Genomic DNA, 19,182 nt, shown 5'->3' with positions numbered 1-19,182 from the left:
TAAATGCTATGGAGAGTATTTAACTTGTATTAATAACTTGGAGTTTATAATTTCCTTTACGCTCTGCTTTGAAGGTTGTTCATGAAAATCTAATTGTAACTCATTGGATAATTTTCTTAATAAATGCATACATTTTTAAAAGATGGAGGGTAAATTTTGTTTTTGTTTTCAATATCTATTTCTCTCACTAATCTTTCCATGATTTTCAGTTTACTTAGCCTATTAGCACACAATTTATAAAGCTGAAATTTGTACAAGTACTCACAACTGGCATTTAGCTGGATCATCTTTGCAAGGGCAAGAAAGTAGGGATTTGTGGTTAAGATAAAAATAGCTATCAAAGGGCAAAAAGTTTCAGTTATATATGACGAATAAGTCCTAGATATTTATCATACAGCATAGTATCTATAGTTAACTATACTTATTGTATGCTTAAACATTTACTAAGAGAATAGATACTATATTAAGTATTCTTATGACAAAATAATAATAATAAATAAGGAGGGAGAAAAATTTTGGGGGGGCAGATGGATATATAGGTGGCATTGATTGTGGTTTCACTGGTGTATATGTATCTCCAAACTCATCGAGTTGTATACATTAAATACGTACAGCATATTGTATGCCGTTATACCTCAATGTGGTGTTCTATAAAACAGCTATCATTTGTTGAGCATTTATTATTGGGTTGGGACCTTTTCTCCATTCTTTAAATATAATATTTTACTTAATAGTCCAAGAAGCTTTCAAAGTGCTTGTATTAGAGCGACTGACACTAGCTAACTCTGACAAATATATCCCAAAACTCCATGGAGAGACACAATGTAAGTGTGTATACTATTTAGGAAGATTCAATGCAGGCCAAGCAACTGTCCTAGGCAGCAGACCACTGAGGGATCCCCCAGGGTTCAGCCTTCCTTCTATTACTGGGCTCCGCCTCTTCTGAGTCATTTGCTTCCAGCCATATGGAGAGAAGAGGGAGAAAGAATGTGGAGTAGACACATCAGCTCTTGATTACCTCAGCCCAGAAGTACCCACCCCATGACGTCTGCTCACATCCCATTGACCAAAAATCGATCATACAGTCAACCACAATGCAAAGGAGGCTGGGAAATGTAGAGGAATACGTAAGCATCGGTAAGCACCAAAAGTATCTGCCATAGTTTACTCCCTGGTTACCAAGAATCAATGTTCTCTCCTCTTTCCAAACACAGAACATCCCTACTGCCCCTGCCACTGCCCCCACTCCACCACCCCCCCCCCCCCCCGAGAGTAAGCAACCTCTAATCCCACCTGCTCACTGCATTCAGCACCTCCGAGGTGATCTGGACTTCTGGGGCATGTGGAGTTATCTGCATAACTCTGGGTGTGGCCATCTCTTGATCCAGTGACCTGTGAACTAGAAAGGAAGTGATCTATGGATGAAATATACAAGTTCTCTCTCTCTCTCTCTCTCACACACACACACACACACACGTACACACTGTGTTAATCCGTTTTCATGCTGCTGATAAAGACATACCCAAGGCTGGGTGATTTTTAAGGAAAAAGAAGTTTCATGGATCCACGGTTCCACATGACTGGGGAGGCTTCACAATCATGGTGGAAGGCAAAAGGCATGTCTTACATGGCAGCAGACAAGACAGAATGAGAATCAAGTGAAAGAGAGGAAAAAAAAAGAAGAAAAAAAAAACAGAAACAAAAATAAAAAGAGAATCAAGCAAAAGGGGTTTCCCCTTACAAAACCATCAGATCTCATGCGACTTATTCACTACCATGAGAACAGTATGGGAGAACCACTCCCATGATTCAATTATCTCCCACCTGGTCCCTTCCACAACATGTGGGGTTTATGGGAACTACAATTCAAGATGAGATTTGGTTACAAACCATATCTCTCTCTCCCTCACACACACACACACACACACACACAATGTAATAGCAATAAGAGAACCATAACATAAAATCTAATTTGGAAAAGGGAAGAATGGGAAACACATAGCAGCCACTGATGCCCAGGCTGGCCAGGCCAACATAGTAAAGGCTCACTGCCTTGTGGGTGGTGTTGGTTCTTGGCCCTGGTTCTGCTCTCCAGGGAATATTACTTTGTCCACCAAAGGAGTATTTTTCTGTGGCCACTAGTTCTTCCTTCTGAGAGGCTCCCCTTGCCCATTCTCCTTGGCCACCTCAGAGGTGGGTTTCGGAGAGCTTTCCCTCCATGCAGGCCTATAGCCAGCCTTGCCTGCCACTGGGAGAAGTTGTTCCCAACCTTTAGAGACATTTGTAGTACAGGATTACAGGCTTTTTTGTTTTTAGCAATATACGTCCCTCAAAAAATTGGTAGGCTACTACAAGTCATCAAATGTAGGTACTCTTTCCCGATTCCCTCTTATTTCTGTTTATAAATTAGCTATTTCTTTCCTGAGTTCATTTCATTCTTGAAACACTTTGCCAAATGCACTCAAAAGTACCCAACCCACACAAGTAACATTCTCTCCCCATCCTTTTCCTTTAGAGCTACACGGTTACTTAGCATATATTGCCTTACAAACTGTCACAGGTGTCAGTTTCACCAAATGTTTAGCTACTGCAAAACATGGAACTTCATCTTTCCAACCTTTGATATCAGTTCCCTTGACACTCACAATGAGGCCAATGCCGCCATGTTTAGGTTTTTGTCAGAGCAGCATCCCATGCCTATTATCAGTTTTGAAATGGGTCAGGAAAAGCTAGGCTAGTTGCTGTCATGAACATCCTTAAATCTCAGTGACTCCTCAATAGGTCTTGCTAAGTACCTGATGCGCAGCAAAGTGCTTAATTCATATTTGTTGTATACAATTATGTGAATAGGTTGCTTTTACTTATTGGCATTTAATCTATCTCAACTAAGGAAACCAAAGTTCAAAGAAAGTAATACATCCAAGGTCATATAACTGGAATGTGGTAAATCCAGGATCTGAGTTCAGGTCTATGACACTACACGTGCTAGTGCCTGCAAATCTCTCCTCAGTGGAAGTTAGAGTGAAAATAGACTCCATCTTTTCTCTGCATTCAAAGCAAATAACACCTAAAACTTGAACGTTTCCTTGTAGTTTTCAATCCTTTCTTTCTTTGCACTATTAAAATCAGAGGTATTATCCTCTGCCCATTGCATAATAGTTATTTTAGGTGACTCAGAAAACATAGCGGAAAAGAAGCTGTAGTTTTTGAAATAATGAATGAGGTTTGTTTCCTGAAACTTGTTTGCATAACTTTGCATGGTGAACATATTTAATAGATTATGCCCCTGTCAATATTTCTATTATCTACTAATTGGTCTGTTTATTTAACTGACGTTTTCAATTCATTTAGGAAACTTTAATACATCATAACTATTCATTAATGTATGCCTGGCAAAGGTATGTATTGTCTTATGTTTACTTCTATACAAGCTTTGACATATTAACCATCTCTAATGGGAACATGTACGCAAACCAAAATTGTCAGAACTGTTGGTTGGTGTGAACATATGCAATACTTTATTTATTCAGTATTTTTTGAGCACCTGTTATCTATTAGGTACTAAGCAAGATCTGTTTTGAGATATACTATCAAATATTTTTCATATCACCATTTTCAGTTGATCACACTGTAAGTTGGCTATAATTTGAATTCACAAATGCTCGTGTGTGTGTGTGTGTGTGTGTGTGTTTTAGTGGCAGTTGATGGAAAGCAGTAAAAATAATAACATTTGTAACATTGGTTACAGATCAAATGTCAGAAGATTTATTCAGCCACAGACAGACACTGCAAAGTAAGCGTCTTCTCTAGTTCATGATTCGTATGTAAGATAAAGTTTAAAATAAGACCAATGCAAACGTCGTTTTAGGCAGTTTTCCCTTTTGTGAAAAAAAATCGCATATAATAATTTAGATTTTTCATGCAGATAAATTAGGCACAAATTGCATGTAAATAATTCTGTTAGCAAAAGTGATGTTTAAACATAATTTCACCAGCATCATTTTTCCATAAGTTGGGGCATAAACTTTCCTGTGTACTCTTTTTGCTTCCAGTGACATGATACTATTTGGTCTTTAGGCATCACTTTAAAAGGCAGAGCAACTAGAAGTAACATGGTAACAAGAGCAATGGATAAAAGAGAGAAAGAGAACTGTTTAGATACCTGAGACCCCTGCTTTTCATTCGCCTCAGTCTGGGGATTGCAGAAGAACACTACCCACTCCTACTTGTTCTTAACTAGTGTATATATTAAGCTCTTTGAAATGTGAGTATTATGGGAAGGATCGCAGTTGCTTTAAATTATAGAAGTTGGCAAGTGCCTGGGAGAAGGAGTGGGAGGTTGTTTAAACTGAGAAAGACAGTTGCAAAACTTCGTACAACAGCATGAGCTCCAAGCTTCAAATGCATTCTCATGCTCAGACGAGCACTTTATTTTTCATCAACTTATTTTTTGCATTGTTTTGGAGCAGCTTTGAATAATAAACACATATTTCTGCTTTAAATTTTTAATGGTGACTACATTCATGGGACAACCAAAGCAAGAAAGCCTCATGTTTTGGGGGAAAGTCTGATACCAGCAATGTCCAGACAAGGTAAGCTACCATTTTCACTGCAGTTTTTCTCTTTTCACCTCCTGTTCGGCCTTCATCAAAACATTTACTGGGAGAACTTAAGAAAGCTCCTTGTGAAGAAATGGGGGAACTTGTAAAAAGTATGTCAACAAATGATAAATCAGAGGTTAGAAAACCTCCGCAGGAGAGCGTTCTCCTACTTTCTATTCTGCTTGACGCATGAACCTCTTTAACTATCTTTCACTATATAAAAAATGCCATTGGTTTCAGAAAATGTAAGCGGAGTCTTCAAAATCTCCAATCTGATGAACGTAGCATTTGTCAGTGTGTGGTGACAAGCTAACTTATTGCCAAAGTCAGTTTATCTATGTTTTCTTATCCCGTTATGTGCAACTCAACTTCCGGAGCTGTGACTCTCCTATTAACTTGGAAATGTTTCCCAAGGAAGATTTTAATATCATTCCAAAAATTCTCCTAAGTGCAGTTACTATGGCTTCTTATTAACTTGTTTTGCAGAATATGTTTTTAAAAGTTAAATAAATCATTTGTCTTTTCCTTTGTAACTGACATGGGAGGATGTTACAGATATTATATATCCTGGGAGAATGAAACAGTTCAACCCAACATTGATTAATTCAAGTCACCGTCGGCTGACAATGTTATCTAAATAGGGTGACTTTGCCTTCTCGATTGTGCCTCATACACAGGTAGGGAGCAGCGGGGATAAGATGTTTTCTTATTTTTCTGTGCATTGGTCACATGAGAAGTATCTTGTGGGTTGAGGTGGAGGGGCATATAAATATGTGATGTGTTGTTCCATTTTCCCTGAGAATGTCTCTGTTATCAGTGTTCCCATCTTTCTGAGGCACAATTCCAGGTGCAAAAAACTAGATTGTCACAGAAATCTGCACATTCTTCCAGCAGGCAGAGATTTTATCACAGCTCCACATTCATTCCTTCACGCACACATGCGTGCTCACAGGCAAAGGTTATAAAACCCTGTGGATTTGACAGAGCTTGAGTGGTTTGGGACATTTAGGTGACCTCAGGCTGCAAAATCCACTGGTACAGAAACATTAGCAAGGTTAATTTCTCACCCATTAGGCCTGGGTGAGCAATGTGAGCACTGCCTGGGACCCTGCTCTTGGGCTGAGAGGGCTCTGTCTTCTTGCTACACCAGTCCTTTCTCTGTTTCTGGAATATTTTTTCCCTTCTGTGTCAAATTCTAGTTACATAAAGTGAACTGTTGTGGCTTCCTCTGCCTCATGGTCTCAATGATAAGAAAGCGATTTAGGTAAGAAGGACACTATAGAAAACCAAGAGGTCAGCTTGATCGGCTCCTTGCAAAGTGATCAGGAGATACCATCAGTTGCCTCTCTCCAGCCATAGTTAGGGCGGCGAGTGACCCGCAATGCCAATTCCTTATCTTTCTCTTTCCCAAATCTTCTGTTCTCCTTTTCCCCTCCACTTCTATCTACACCAGCCCACAGAACATTAAGAGAGGGAGTAGCAGGTTGGACACACAATATTACTGTCTCCTTGCCGGTCCTCTCGGCCCATCCCCAGGCCAGTCGGGGAAGCCCCCACCCTATTTGGAGTGGGGTCTCCGGGGCCCCACCCATGACCTCATCGCAGGCAGCTTGAAAGCTGGGATGGCCAGCGTTTGCATGGCGCCTGAGTGCACCCTGGGGACGGGTGCGGCAGAGAAATGCACAGTGTGGCATGACGTGACTGCTGAGAAGCCAGAGCGCGAACTTCCTCACCGGCTCCAATGGAGGCTGGCGGCATCCCTGGAAGCCAGGCCCGCCAGGCCCCACCCCTGAGCCCCAGAAGGCCCCAAAGAGGACAAAAACAAAAAGGCTATTAGGGTTGCTAATGAAGCCCAAGCCAGGTGACTCATCTAAGGCGCAGTCACTGGGGGGCTTTGTAATGAAACCTGGACAGAGCCCTGGAAAGGACAGGTCAGGGTTGTCCCATAAAGGGCGCTGATGAGAGAGGCCCACAGTGACCTAATCGTACCTCCTCGCCTCCGAGAGGCTGGGAGAGAAAGGCAGCGTCTGCAAGGGACAAGAGCGTTAACCAAAGAACTGCCGGGAGTGTGGCAGCCACGCCGTGTTAGCTTTGGGTGTGAGCCAGGCTTAGTCCACGTTTCGGGCCACAAGTTTGTGAACCTGGACCTGAAATGCCCCAAGGTTAGGGATCAATGGCTGATGGGCTAGAAAAAGAGACGATGGTAAATCAATAAACCTTAACTAAGTGTCCACTCTGTGCCAGATACTTTACCAAGGCTGTTTGAACGTGTCCTTGACAAAGACAGACCAAACATTAAAAACAGCATAGGAAAGATGGCAGGAACACAGAGGGGCTTTGCAAATCAGCCTGCTGAAATCAAAGGAAGCGTCCCACAAAGCTGTACTTGAACTAGACCTTGAAAGATGAGTAAAATATCATGAGAGAGCCAAGAGGGCCAGGGGTTCCCAGGCAGAGCCCGGCGGGCAAAGGCACAGAAGTGCAAAGACCATGGATGCACCCATAAGCCAAGTAGCTTGGGCGTGGCAGGGCTCTACTCCCCCAAGTGTCTTGCAATGAACAGCACTTTCATGGGTTATTATCATAATAGGAGGATAACCAAAAGTATATCCTGGTCAGGCAAGTTTGGGAATGTTGAAAACTGTGCACTGTGGTGCATCAGCACTCTGGCTCAGGGGTCACAAACATCTGGCTTCAAATGCCAGCTCTGCTCCTTCAATGATGTGTGAACTTGGACCCATCCAAACAATCAGTTTCTTTATCTGTTAAATGAAGATAGTAATCATATCTATCTTCTATGGGCATTGTGAGGATTAAATTAGAGAGTCTGTGTAAGAATCTACTGTCAAAATGCCTGACATATAGTGAGAGCTTAGAGAATGTTAGCTATTCTTATTAGTTACTAAATGCCCATTTCTTTACCTCAGTAAGTGTCACATGTTTTAGTTGGCTAATGTGTGCACTGACTCCCATGATTGGGTTATTACTTAAAATCTAATGTTTTCCAAAGTCATTTGACCACGAAACCATTTTTTCTGAAGTATCAAATAGACCAATACATGCTGGAAGATGATGAGGTTGAGCTGTCCTGGTGAGTTGAGGTCACATGTCCTTGGAGGATTAAATCAAAGTTTCCCAAGATTTAACTGAAATGTACTAATCTCCACCAGTCACTTCACAAAAAAAAAAAAAAAAAAAAAAAAAAAAAAAAAAAAAAAAAAATTCTCTTCTGTATCTCTATGAAACAGAAGCCCCACAATTGGGATTCTCATCTCTAAGGAAATTAACTTTTTTTTTTTTTTTAACTATGTTCAACTTTTGGGAGGAAAAGTGTCAGCAAAGCAAATTGTTTTCAGGATTTTTGCACTTGGAAAGTCAGCCTTTGCCTAAGTTTGACGATCTACTGTGGTGAAGGACAATGCAATAGGGACAGTCTAGAAGAAAACAGCATCCTACCTTCAAGGAGCTACCGATTGAATGTGGAAATAAAATGTGCATTCCAACATCTAAAATACAAAATTAGATATTGCAATTTAGAATGTCAGAGAACTCACAGTGAATGCAAGTTCAAAGAAGATCACAGGTCCCTGGAGTAATACCAATAATTAGTCACATTCTTGGACACTTACCAGATACAAGGAATTCTGCTGAGTACAATAGAATTAACCCACTTATATCTTACAACCAGGTCACAAGGTGGGTGTAGACTTACCCATTTAGCAGATGAGAAAACTAAGCCCCAGAGAAATTAAGTAACCTGCCTGCAGTCTTTCAGGACCTAAGTGGCAGAGTAAGGTTTCAAACTCAGGTCCATGTGATTCTCTGTATCTCTCACCCAGGGAAGACTCCTCAGAGGAGGTAACATGCAATCTGGCCTTGAAGAATAGATAAGGATTGGTGAGAAGGGCCTTCCAGGCAGAGAGGAGAATAGGAGCAAAAGCACAGGAGACTGAGAGAACAGCATGGAAAGTAGCAGGAAGGTTTCCCTGCAGACAAAGTGCATGCATATAGTGCAGAAGAGATAAGCTTAGAATACTTGGTTGGAATCAGATCACAGAAAGCCTTGAATGCCAAACCACAAAGTTTAGATTTTCTTTTAATGAAGTAATCATTTTGGTTTGTAAACAAGAAAGTAACGTGATGAAAACAATGAATTGAATGAGTAACCAGTGCACAGCTGTGGCAGAGACTAAACTTCCAATTAGGAATCTAGATATGTCCAGGCAAGAGACAGCAGCAGTGGTTGCTCACACAGCTGTTAAGGAGTGGAGGTGCACATCAGGCCCAATTAACACCAAGACTTTGACCATCTCAATGGTCTTTCAAAATGACAACCCTCAGACCTCAGTAAATCCAGATTCTACGTGGGCCTCAGTTTAAACCCTGTAAAATGGGAAGGGTAGGAGGGGCTAGTTGACCTCTGAGGTCTCTCTGACTTCTCACACTCTGTGAAGATAACACTCTAAGCACTTTTATGGAAATCATAAACTATACAGTTCCCTATTCAATCAGCAGGTTCCAAACTTCTCTTTCATATCAAGCAGGCACATTTCCAAAAGAATGTTAGGGTCTACAAAATTTTATGCATTAACTGCTATAGCAATTACATAATAATAGTATTGGCACACAATGATTGGGGAGGGTGCATTTTTATATATTCCTTTGGGAGAAACTTTTTCCATCCTCCTGGCTATCTGCCTTTTGTAAAATTCAACTGTCTACCTCTCATGACCGAGAACTTTTTCTGCAGTTTTTGACATATCAGGATCTCACAGTGCTGTGAATGGTAGTTATTCATGTAGGTGTCTTATGATCTTCTGCAGCTCCCAAATAGGTGGTAAGCTTTTAGAGAGCAGACATAAATATATCTTTAGATTTTCCAATGCCTTGCAACTATAGCAGGTCTGAATCTTATAAACACAAGTCTGCAAGAAATGTTCTATTTCTTTATTTTCTTGAAATCAACATAAATCTGGCATAGAGTCTATGCCAGCAGGAACTTTAGTTTCTTACATTATTTAGGCTCCTACCTCCACCACCTTTAACACTAAGGTCAGGCAAAAATCCTGGGAGGTATTTCTTCACACCAATTATGCCCAGTCTTATCTCATAAATGACCTCTCCCTTTGGAATCTGTGGATTCTGCTTTCAAGCCCTGCTTGGGGACTAGAAGTCACTGTCAAGGCCAAGAACCTGGTGTCTGAGCAGGACCAGGCAGCCCTCCCTTCTGAGGTCTAGCCAGGCAGGGTGACCATTTCTACTTCTCACAGATTCACCGACCCCCAGTCTTTCCAGGTGTGAGAAAACCTCCCATCAAGAGTGTCTCATTCCCCTCTCCCCAGCATATACTCTTGGGCTTGGAATTTCTGAAAAGAAAGCAAGTGTTATTTTCAATAAGCCTCTTCCTGTTCTGCAAAATCCTTGAAGCAAGGAAATACAGAAGGCTGGGCAACACTTGTGAAATGATAAGGCAGAGGTGAAAAACAACACATAAATTAATATTTAAATAAGGTATTCTGCCACCCAGCAAACAGGTGTTTAATAATCATCAGCAAAATAGGTGGCCAACAGATGATAAAACGGCTTCTTCAAAGTTACTCAGTTTGCCACCAGAGAAGGCATATATTATAATCAGATTAATAGTGTCTTTTTATTAAGTGCCTACTGTGTGCCGTGACTTTATATATACTGTCTCTTTGTCCCTATTGTTTAGATGAGGAGAGGTAAGTAGCTCACCTAACATCCTATACATGCTAAGAGAGGGAGCAGATGTTTAAACTTATATAATGCCGGTCTTTAAAACCTGCACCCTTTCCACACTGCCACCAGGAATCTCAGAAAGAATTTTTTTATTTTCTATTTAGCGATCTGGAGTTCTACTTTTGATTAATCCTTCAGTCATTATTTCCAACTAAAATGTATTTTAAATAGAGAATTTCTTAATGAAATTTATTTTGCTGAAAACTTAGTATGGCTTTGTTAGATATAGTAATGAACCCAAAGAATGGTTTATTACCCCATCTCACTGCTCATCCGCAAGGTTGTGGGGTGAGAAATAAAGTACTTTGTCTAAGGCTAGAGGGTTAGAAGACAGCTCAAACTTCAATACATGTTTGTATGTCTTCCGTCTCCAAGTAGAGGAGAGAAAACTGGTTCTAATTAATGAATTATTAATTGGTTCTAATTAATTAAGACTAATTATAGATTAGTATTAAATATTGGCAGTTTTAGGGCCTTCATGTGCTACCAGTGACATAAAGCCATGGCTCATGTCGTTGCCTCAAAACACATCCTACCATACATACTATGACAGTATTTTGAGAGCTGTCATAAAAACATTCACTGGTGGCCTTTCCAACAGCTAACATGCCCCAAACAGCTTACTCTCTTAAATTGGTAATTTTTTCTGGTTTCTTTCTTGCACCATTAAATTATGTAGAAAGACTTTTTATGAAGTCATTTTAATCCCATTCCTTTCTAAAAATCTAATTTGACCACAGTGGAATCTTATTAAGGGATTCTTTGAATGTATCAGAATTACCAATCCATTTCATCACAGCTGTATCTATCAATTTCCCAGATCATTATTAGCATTCCCTCCTTTCCTTCATAATAAAGACCATATTCCTTGACATGGCCCCAGGAGCCTTTGAAGGAGCTGCTTCTTGACTGCCTTCCTTGTCCATCTCTGTTCCTACCACTCTCCTCTATATTCCCAGTACCAACTCGTAGTAAACTCTTCACTGTCTCTTGGGCATCCTTCTTCCTTATGCAACAGGAATCTGAGTTCATTCTCTTGACTTTATGTGAATGTATAAAGTTTCTAACCTTCAACCACTTTATTACCTGCAAAACAATGGCAACTTTATATGATTCCAATATAATCTAGAGATGTAAAGAAAGACTCCCATTTCTTGAAGACAATTTATGTGCCAGGCTCTTAAATATAATAAAAATGTGTTCATTGTCCTCCTGTTTGTCCTTGGGACTGAGATGGAATGGTGTCCAGATAGACTTTTAGAGTTTATCCAAGCTACCGATCTCACCTTCAGCTTCAATGCCAGCAGCAGCAAAACATTCATACTTCATAAGGCCGTTCCTTCCGTTAATACACCACTGGTCACCAGAAAGTTCTTTATTATGCCAGAATCTGATCCTTCTTAATGTCTCACATTCTGATCTTTGCTCTGCTTTTAGAAGTAGCAAGAAAAAGTCATCTTTCCTCTGGCATTTTAAATGCTTGAAGACTCTCATCATCTGCCTTCCTGGCCTTCTCCCAGGGTCTTCCTGTGCTTATAGGGAGGACTTTCCCCAGAAACCCTGTGGTTCACCTAGGATATACATGCCCCTCTTGAAACAGACATCCAGACTTGCTCACCAAATTTCAGATGATTTTCACAACTTGTGCCAACTCCATATGGACGTTCTGGGATGGATAGTGGCTGCCTGAAGCCCTGTACTGAAAAGAATCTGAACCCAATCTGGAGTTAGCAAGAAGGTGTACAGAGTTCAATTAGTGATGTCTAAAGGAGAATCAGATGTTTTCCAGGGCCTCTGTACCCTGGATATTGCCTGACAGCCCAGAGTATGGAACTATTACCCTCTCTGATCTAAACACACTATTTTCCTTAATGCTAAATTTGCATCAGTTTTGCTAGTAAGCCCATCTCATAAAAAGACCAAGTAAAACATTGAGAGTATTTCTTAAACTTTCAGTAAAGCCTCTTTTAGTTCATAGTTAACTAAAAAGTGCCAGTTCCAGCCCTAGCCCTTTCTGGTTGTGTGATCACGGTTAAGTTACTCTAGTTCTCTTTGCTCATCATTGATAATGGTATTAATATATATCTGTTCCACTGGACTCATTAGAAGTATTAAATGAGATATTATATTTGCAAGCTAGAAGATAGTTACTTTAGGAGCCCAATATATTTGGTGGGCCAGCTAATCTTTCTCTTTGCCTCTTTGCTATGGGGGATTTCCTCTCCATGGAGAAATTGATATCCAGTGGGGGATTAAAAAGAAAAGTACAAGCAAAAGGAATAAAAACACACTAAGTACTTAGTGAATGGATTTGCATGTGGGTGTAAACATGTCAAAGGAGAAAATTTCAGTGGAGATGAAAGTATTTCCACAATGCTGTCAAAGCAGAGTGACAAGCAAAGTCCAAACTGCCTCTCCCTGGCTTGCTTTGATTATTCAAGGCCTGGGATGTTTGGTTTGGAATGATTTGTACTTGCCATTTGCTCACACAATTCTTTATTGCTGCCTTCATGCCTTTGCCAACATTCCTCAGGGATATGTTATCAGCAAGACATTAGTGTAGCTCCAGGCAATACACTAAGTCAGGGGCTCTCATCTAAATCTGCAAGACCAAGCAGGAAATGCCCATCAGTAAATAGGCAGGGCAGAGACCCTGGAGACCTAGGTTGCATGCCTTACCTAAAGTGGGCAGTCACTGCAATGCATGGTGTCCTTGGGGCAATATGGCCCACTGGGGCCAGGTCTTCAGATTTTTCAGGAAAACTCATACATCTGGACATTTTTATGTGAAATGCTTCTATTCTTAAAATCCTTGCTGTTTTTGACCTATAGAAATGCCAATGTCATATGTTTCAAACTAATATAATCTAGAGACATAAAAGGAATTACCATTTTCTTGCTGTGTGGGAAACCTCAAGAGCCTTTGTCATTCAACACCTATGTCCTAAATCAACATGCACAGGCATGCACAGTGCTCTACAGTAAAACTAGACAGCAGAGCACACTCACTACACAGAAGGCATAGTTGCAGGTAAACCCTCATTCCATCCTCCCAACACCCCTAGAAGGTGGTACTAGGTTTATTCCTATTTTACACATGAGACCCAAAGTCTGCCATCAGTTAGAAGTGACACATACTTAAAAGAATATGTAATCTCCTTGCCAACAGAGCCAGTCTCCTTGAGTCTCTTGCCACACAGGACTGGAGGAGGAAATGTAAAATGTAAATTTCTGCACATTTCCCCAGAGTGAAGCAAATTGGGGTGACAATGATTCTCCAGGCTCTTCTTGGAAAATTTAAATCTTCATTCCCCGTTGGCCCCTTCTACGGAGAATCCACACCCCTTTCCTCTCTCTTCATCTTTTTTGTACACTCACCTCCCACTCATTCTAAATTCTTTTTTTCTTTACATTTATGCTTTATTTTCTGCATTATATATGACCCCAGATAACCGAAGGGCCTAGCACAGTGCCGGGGATATAGTAGAAACTGCATACATTTCAGTTGGCTCTTTCTACACAGGATTTGAGGCAAAATGAAAGAAATATGCAAAATAAAGCAGTTTAAATGGAAACAGAAAAGCAAAGCCATGACATGAGGAGGAGGAGGAACTAAATATGTGAACCACAAGGACCAATCTGGTTATAATGATTGAGTGTGAAATTTCACTTCCTGGCAGCCAGACTCAGAGCCTTTGCAGACTTAAAGTGACCCGTGTATTCTCTCTTGAGCTCTGGGTAAAGGACCAAAGGAGAGAAAATGAATTCCTTTTCTTTTCTTTGACCCGGGTCTTGCCTTGGAACAAATTTTTTTCCCCATATCTATTTGATTTTCAGCATCCATTAATCTCTCACTGAACATCCACTGCTGTATTGTGCTCAGACTTCACTGAAATCCTATTTAGAAAGATGTTTTGTGTAGTAAAGAATACAAGTCTCATAAGGAAGGCAATTTATAGTTGAAGCTGTTGCTAGGGTGTTGCTAAAGGAAATCTGTAACTCTTAGTTAATCAGAAAGCTCACTGAATACAGACAGAATCAAGCTACAGCTGGATGGTTTGTAGGAGAAAAATGTTAGCTAAAAGGAAGGCAGGGAGGGAGGGAGGAAAGAAGGGAGGAAGGAAGGGAGAGAGCAAGGGAGGGAGGGAGGGAGGGAGAGAGGAAATGAGGGAAGGAGGGAGAGAGGAAGGAAGGAAGGCAGGCAAGCAGGAAAGAAGGAAGGGAGGGAAGGAGGAAAGAAGGGAGGGAGGGAGGAAGGAAGGAAGGGAGGGAGGGAAGGAAGGAGGAAAGAAGGAAGTGAGGGAAGGAGGAAAGAACGGAGGGAGGGAGGGAAGGAAGGCGGGAAGGGAGAAGGAAGGCAGGAAGGAAGGGAGGGAGGGAGGGAGGAAGGAAGGAAGGAAGGAAGGAAAGAAGGAAGGAAGGAACGAAGGAACGAAGGAAGGAAAAAAGAATTCTGAATCTTTCTTCACTTTTTCCTAAAGTTACTCATTTTCTTTCCCCTGTAAAGTTACTCATTTTCTTCCCCCCTTCACCATTGCCTGACCTCTGAGATCTGCAGATGAATTCCTCTCTCCATCTCTGGCCACTCCCTCTCAGTGGAAATCTAGTCCTTTTCTTCTAACACTTTCTCCTGAACATAGAAATTTAACCACCACCACAAATTCTCTATTTCGTTTTGACCCAGCCCTTTTCCTTAGTTGGTTAATGACTAAGACTGTCATTGCTATATTGGACTAGGGACACCACATGTTAATAGGGCCATTATCAAGCTGAACCAGAGAGAGTGTGGGTGTCCAAGCATAAGAAATCTATTAAAACCAAAGCACATGAAGAACAGTTGCAGGACCTCAGGATAGCTGTCCCGGAGAAAGAAAAACTAATGGGAAATAGGAGACTGATTTCAGGTATTTGAATATCTCCTTTGGGTAAGATGTTTGAAGTAATTTCCCAAGATTTGATGTTAATTACTTAGGATTCTAATCCAAAGGGGTAGCAAAATGTAGGCTGACTCTGAAATCCCAGTCAACCTGGATTAAAATCCCAGCCTTCAGTTTCCAGGCTCACGCCCTTGGGCAACTTCTCAACTCCATTTCCTTGCTATAAAAAATGAAGATAATAGTATCCATCTCATTAGAGTTTTTGTGAGGATTAAGTGAGATAATATGGTGTTCTACAAATCATAGCTAATATTAAAATTGCTGTTTCTTTTATGGAAGTGAAACAGAAAAGAAAGCATTAGATATGCAGAGTATTGTTAAAATTATAAAATATAAGATTTTCTTTTCTGTCTTCTTCCCTCCCTTTCATCCTTCCTTCTTTCCTCCCTTTTCTTCTCCTCCGTAGCCATCTAGCATGAGCATACATTAGGTAAGCTTTCTAATTGAACACACATTTTAGCTTTTCTTTAACAACACCATAGTAACAACTAAAACTAAAAGTTGCCTTAATTATAAGATTTGCATCTTTTACTACTCGAAAGAACATCCTAAACGAGTTTTGACTGAGATCCTGAAAAAGATTCGAAAGAAGCCATTTGGCAAGTAGGAGAAACAGAGCATTGCAATATTACATAAATAAAGGAGAGTGGGAATTTTAGCTGTTTCTCAACCATGGCTGCACCTTAATGATCAACCAGGGAAAAGTGCCAAAGCCCAAGCGGCGCCCACACTATTACATCAGAATCTCGGGGGTAGAACTCAGGTGTGAATAATTTTTTTAAAGCTCCTCAGAGGATTCTAATATGCAGCCGATGTTGAGAACCACAGTTTTAGGGGAAACAGTGGCCAATGGTGTGGAAAGCTGCAGAGCTGATAAGGCTGCATACTGTGTGAACAGCGTGAGGATGTCTGTAACTTTCTAGACTTTGCAGAGGCTTTTCAGGAGAGTTGAATAAATAGAAGTCAGGCTGTGAAAGGAAGGAGTTAGTGGCTAGGGAAAGTCTACACTAAATGTTACTTAGTCCTTCAACAAACATAGAACAATCTGGAAGGAAAGAGAGAGGAAGATAGCTTGAGGAGTTAGCAAGGCAACATAATTTGTTTTTAGAGTATGGGAGGCCTAAGCGTATTTGAACCAAAGGTGCATCTACTGTATCTTGAAAGTTTGCAATTTAAATTTTGGAAAATGATGAGAAAATTTTGCCTCTACCCAGTAGATTTCATCTGATGAGTTCAGATTCATCAGAGAATCTTGACCAAATATGCCCAAGCTGCAGCTCTACACCTCACTATTTATTTCATTTTAACTGCCATTGATTAAATTTCCCACTGTGTGTCAAATGTCATTTGAATACGTCTCTTCATCCTCACAAAAATCCTATAAAATGACTGCTTCCCATTTTAGAACAAGGAAATTTTTCAGATGAGGAAATGAGATTCAGAGAGGTTTGGCACTTTGTCCAAAGTCATTAAGTGGCAAAACCAGGATTCAAGCCTGGATCTGTATGACCCCAAGACCCACAGTCTTTTCAGTCTGCCACCATGGATGCAACACAAAAATTTAATCCTTGCAGAGCTGCATGCCCCCTCCAAAACCTGTAAAATGACAAAAGCTGTGCGCTGAAAGATAATGTCCCAACACCATGGCCTCTGAATAAAATGAATGAAAAGTGAAAATGTATCAGAGGCTGCAGCTAAAACCTCAGGTTGCAGAAGGGCTTGAGCAAGTTTCAGATTGTTTCACAGAGTGCTGGGTGGGCAAAACAAGACATTTGCCATCATTGACACAAATGCTCAGTAAGGTAGTGGAGGAACAGCCAGAATCAGGATTGCTCATAACTGACATGAATCAGAGAATGCAGCATCTTGCACTAAGGGCAATTGGGGTTTGGGCAGAAATGGCCATTCTCAGCACTGTTCATCTCCACCATCTGCCTAACTCCTTCCTCCTTCCCTGGACACGTAGTCCTTGGCGACTGTTGCCTGCCAAATCATCTCACACACGCCAGCCCATTTGGCCATCTTCTTTGCTGAAATCAAATCTCCATATCCTTCATTACTCCTAAAAACTGATTAGTGTCCATTTGCAAGCAATATTTTCCTCCTAATATATCCAGGTATGCATGATCCAGAAGGCTGCTTTGATTTCTGGAATATTAGCTTAGAAAAGAATGAAATCTAATAAAAATATCATATTAGCTCCAAATAGCTGCATAATCTGTGTCAATGAGATAATTTCCATTTGGTGTGCAGACTGTAGTTATTAGAATTAGTTATCCTTTGTACCGAGATGGGGGAGTGAGCAAAATTTTCTCTCCCAATAAAAAGGTCTCAAATCTTGGAAATTGCTGGTGCAATCCCCACTTTAAAAAGCCAGTGACATTTTGTGTTGCCTTTTTTAAAAAAATAGTATTGTATTTTAAAAGAAACTGGCCCTCAAGTTCATTCCAGGACAAGTTTCAGATTCTTTAGGAATCAAGTTCGGTAAGACCATAACAGAGACTGTTTAGTTTGGACAGACAAATTGCCAACATACCCATAAAAGGGAGGATTGTCTGAGCATTTTTCTTTCAGCTCGTATTTTCAGATTTTCTTCAAAAGCTAGTCTAACAAAAATTTGAGAGGAGCCATGTGACACACCCATAAAACACAAATACCTCAAATAGAACTTGTGTCTCAGACCAAATCGGTCCAGGGAGCCTGTGAAGATGTGGGCAAGGCTGCCATCTCTGATGTCCCTAATTGGTTATAAAAGTCATCAGAAGAAAGGAAAGAGGGCCATTTTCTTTTATTATTATTATTATTTTAATATTATACTTTAAGTTCTAGGGTACATGTGCACAACGTGCAGGTTTGTTACATACGTATACTTGTGCCATGTTGGTGTGCTGCACCCATTAACTCATCATTTACATTAGGTATATCTCCTAATGCTATCTCTCCCCACTCACCCCTCCCCACAATAGGCCCCAGTGTGTGATGTTCCCCACCCTGTGTCCAAGTGATCTCATTGTTCAATTCCCACCTATGAGTGTGACCATGTGGTGTTTGGTTTTCTGTTCTTGCGATAGTTTGCTGAGAATGATGGTTTCCAGCTGCATCCATGTCCCTACAAAGGACACGAACTCATCCTTTCTTATGGCTGCATAGTATTCCATGGTGTATATGTGCCACATTCTCTTAATCCAGTTTGTCACTGATGGACATTTGGGTTGATTCCAAGTCTTTGCTATTGTGAATAGTGCTGCAATAAACGTACGTGTGCATGTGTCTTTATAGCAGCATGATTTATAATCCTTTGGGTATATACCCAGTAATGGGATGGCTGGGTCAAATGGTATTTCTAGTTCTAGATCCTTGAGGAATCGCCATACTGTTTTCCATAGTGGTTGAACTAGTTTACAGTCTCACCAACAGTGTAAAAGTGTTCCTATTTCTCCACATCCTCTCCAGCACCTGTTGTTTCCTGATTTTTTAATGATCGCCATTCTAACTGGTGTGAGATGGTATCTCATTGTGGTTTCGATTTGCATTTCTCTGATGGCGAGTGATGATAAGCATTTTTTCATGTGTCTGTTGGCTGTATGAATGTCTTCTTTTGAGAAGTGTCTGTTCATATCCTTTGCCCACTTTTTGATGGGGTTGTTTTCTTCTTGTAAATTTGTTTGAGTTCTTTGTAGGTTCTGGATATTAGCCCTTTGTCAGATGAGTACATTACAAAAATTTTCTCCCATTCTGCAAGTTGCCTGTTCACTCTGATGGTAGCTTCTTTTGCTGTGCAGAAGCTCTTTAGTTTAATTAGATCCCATTTGTCAATTTTGGTTTTTGTTGCCGTTGCTTTTGCTGTTTTACACATGAAGTCCTTGCCCATGCCTATGTCCTGA

At 40.6% G+C, this 19,182-nt stretch overlaps 1 protein-coding gene and 1 long non-coding RNA gene across 6 annotated transcripts in view; one reads left to right on the top strand and one right to left on the bottom strand.

Moving 5' to 3' along the window:
* Window positions 1-19,182, bottom strand: part of LOC105487914 (uncharacterized) — a 276,851-nt gene that overhangs the window by 182,417 nt on the left and 75,252 nt on the right. For all 5 annotated transcript variants that reach the window (XR_011621457.1, XR_011621453.1, XR_011621454.1 and 2 more), the window contains exon 3: window positions 1,294-1,399. This is a non-coding gene — a long non-coding RNA (uncharacterized lncRNA). The remainder of the gene's footprint in view (window positions 1-1,293; window positions 1,400-19,182) is intronic.
* The window catches only part of LOC105487915 (C1q and TNF related 7), a 107,000-nt gene continuing 91,943 nt past the window's right edge, over window positions 4,126-19,182 (top strand). Inside the window, exon 1 of the mRNA XM_011751586.3 lies at window positions 4,126-4,592. Within this exon, the coding sequence (XP_011749888.2) occupies window positions 4,580-4,592 (13 nt within the window). The 5' untranslated portion in view covers window positions 4,126-4,579. The remainder of the gene's footprint in view (window positions 4,593-19,182) is intronic.

This window comes from Macaca nemestrina, chromosome 3 (genome assembly GCF_043159975.1).
Source record: "Macaca nemestrina isolate mMacNem1 chromosome 3, mMacNem.hap1, whole genome shotgun sequence".
In the NCBI taxonomy this organism is placed as follows: Eukaryota; Metazoa; Chordata; class Mammalia; order Primates; family Cercopithecidae; genus Macaca; species Macaca nemestrina.
The sequence above is the reverse complement of the archived record's forward strand: the minus strand, read 5'-3'. Positions and strand labels throughout refer to the sequence as shown.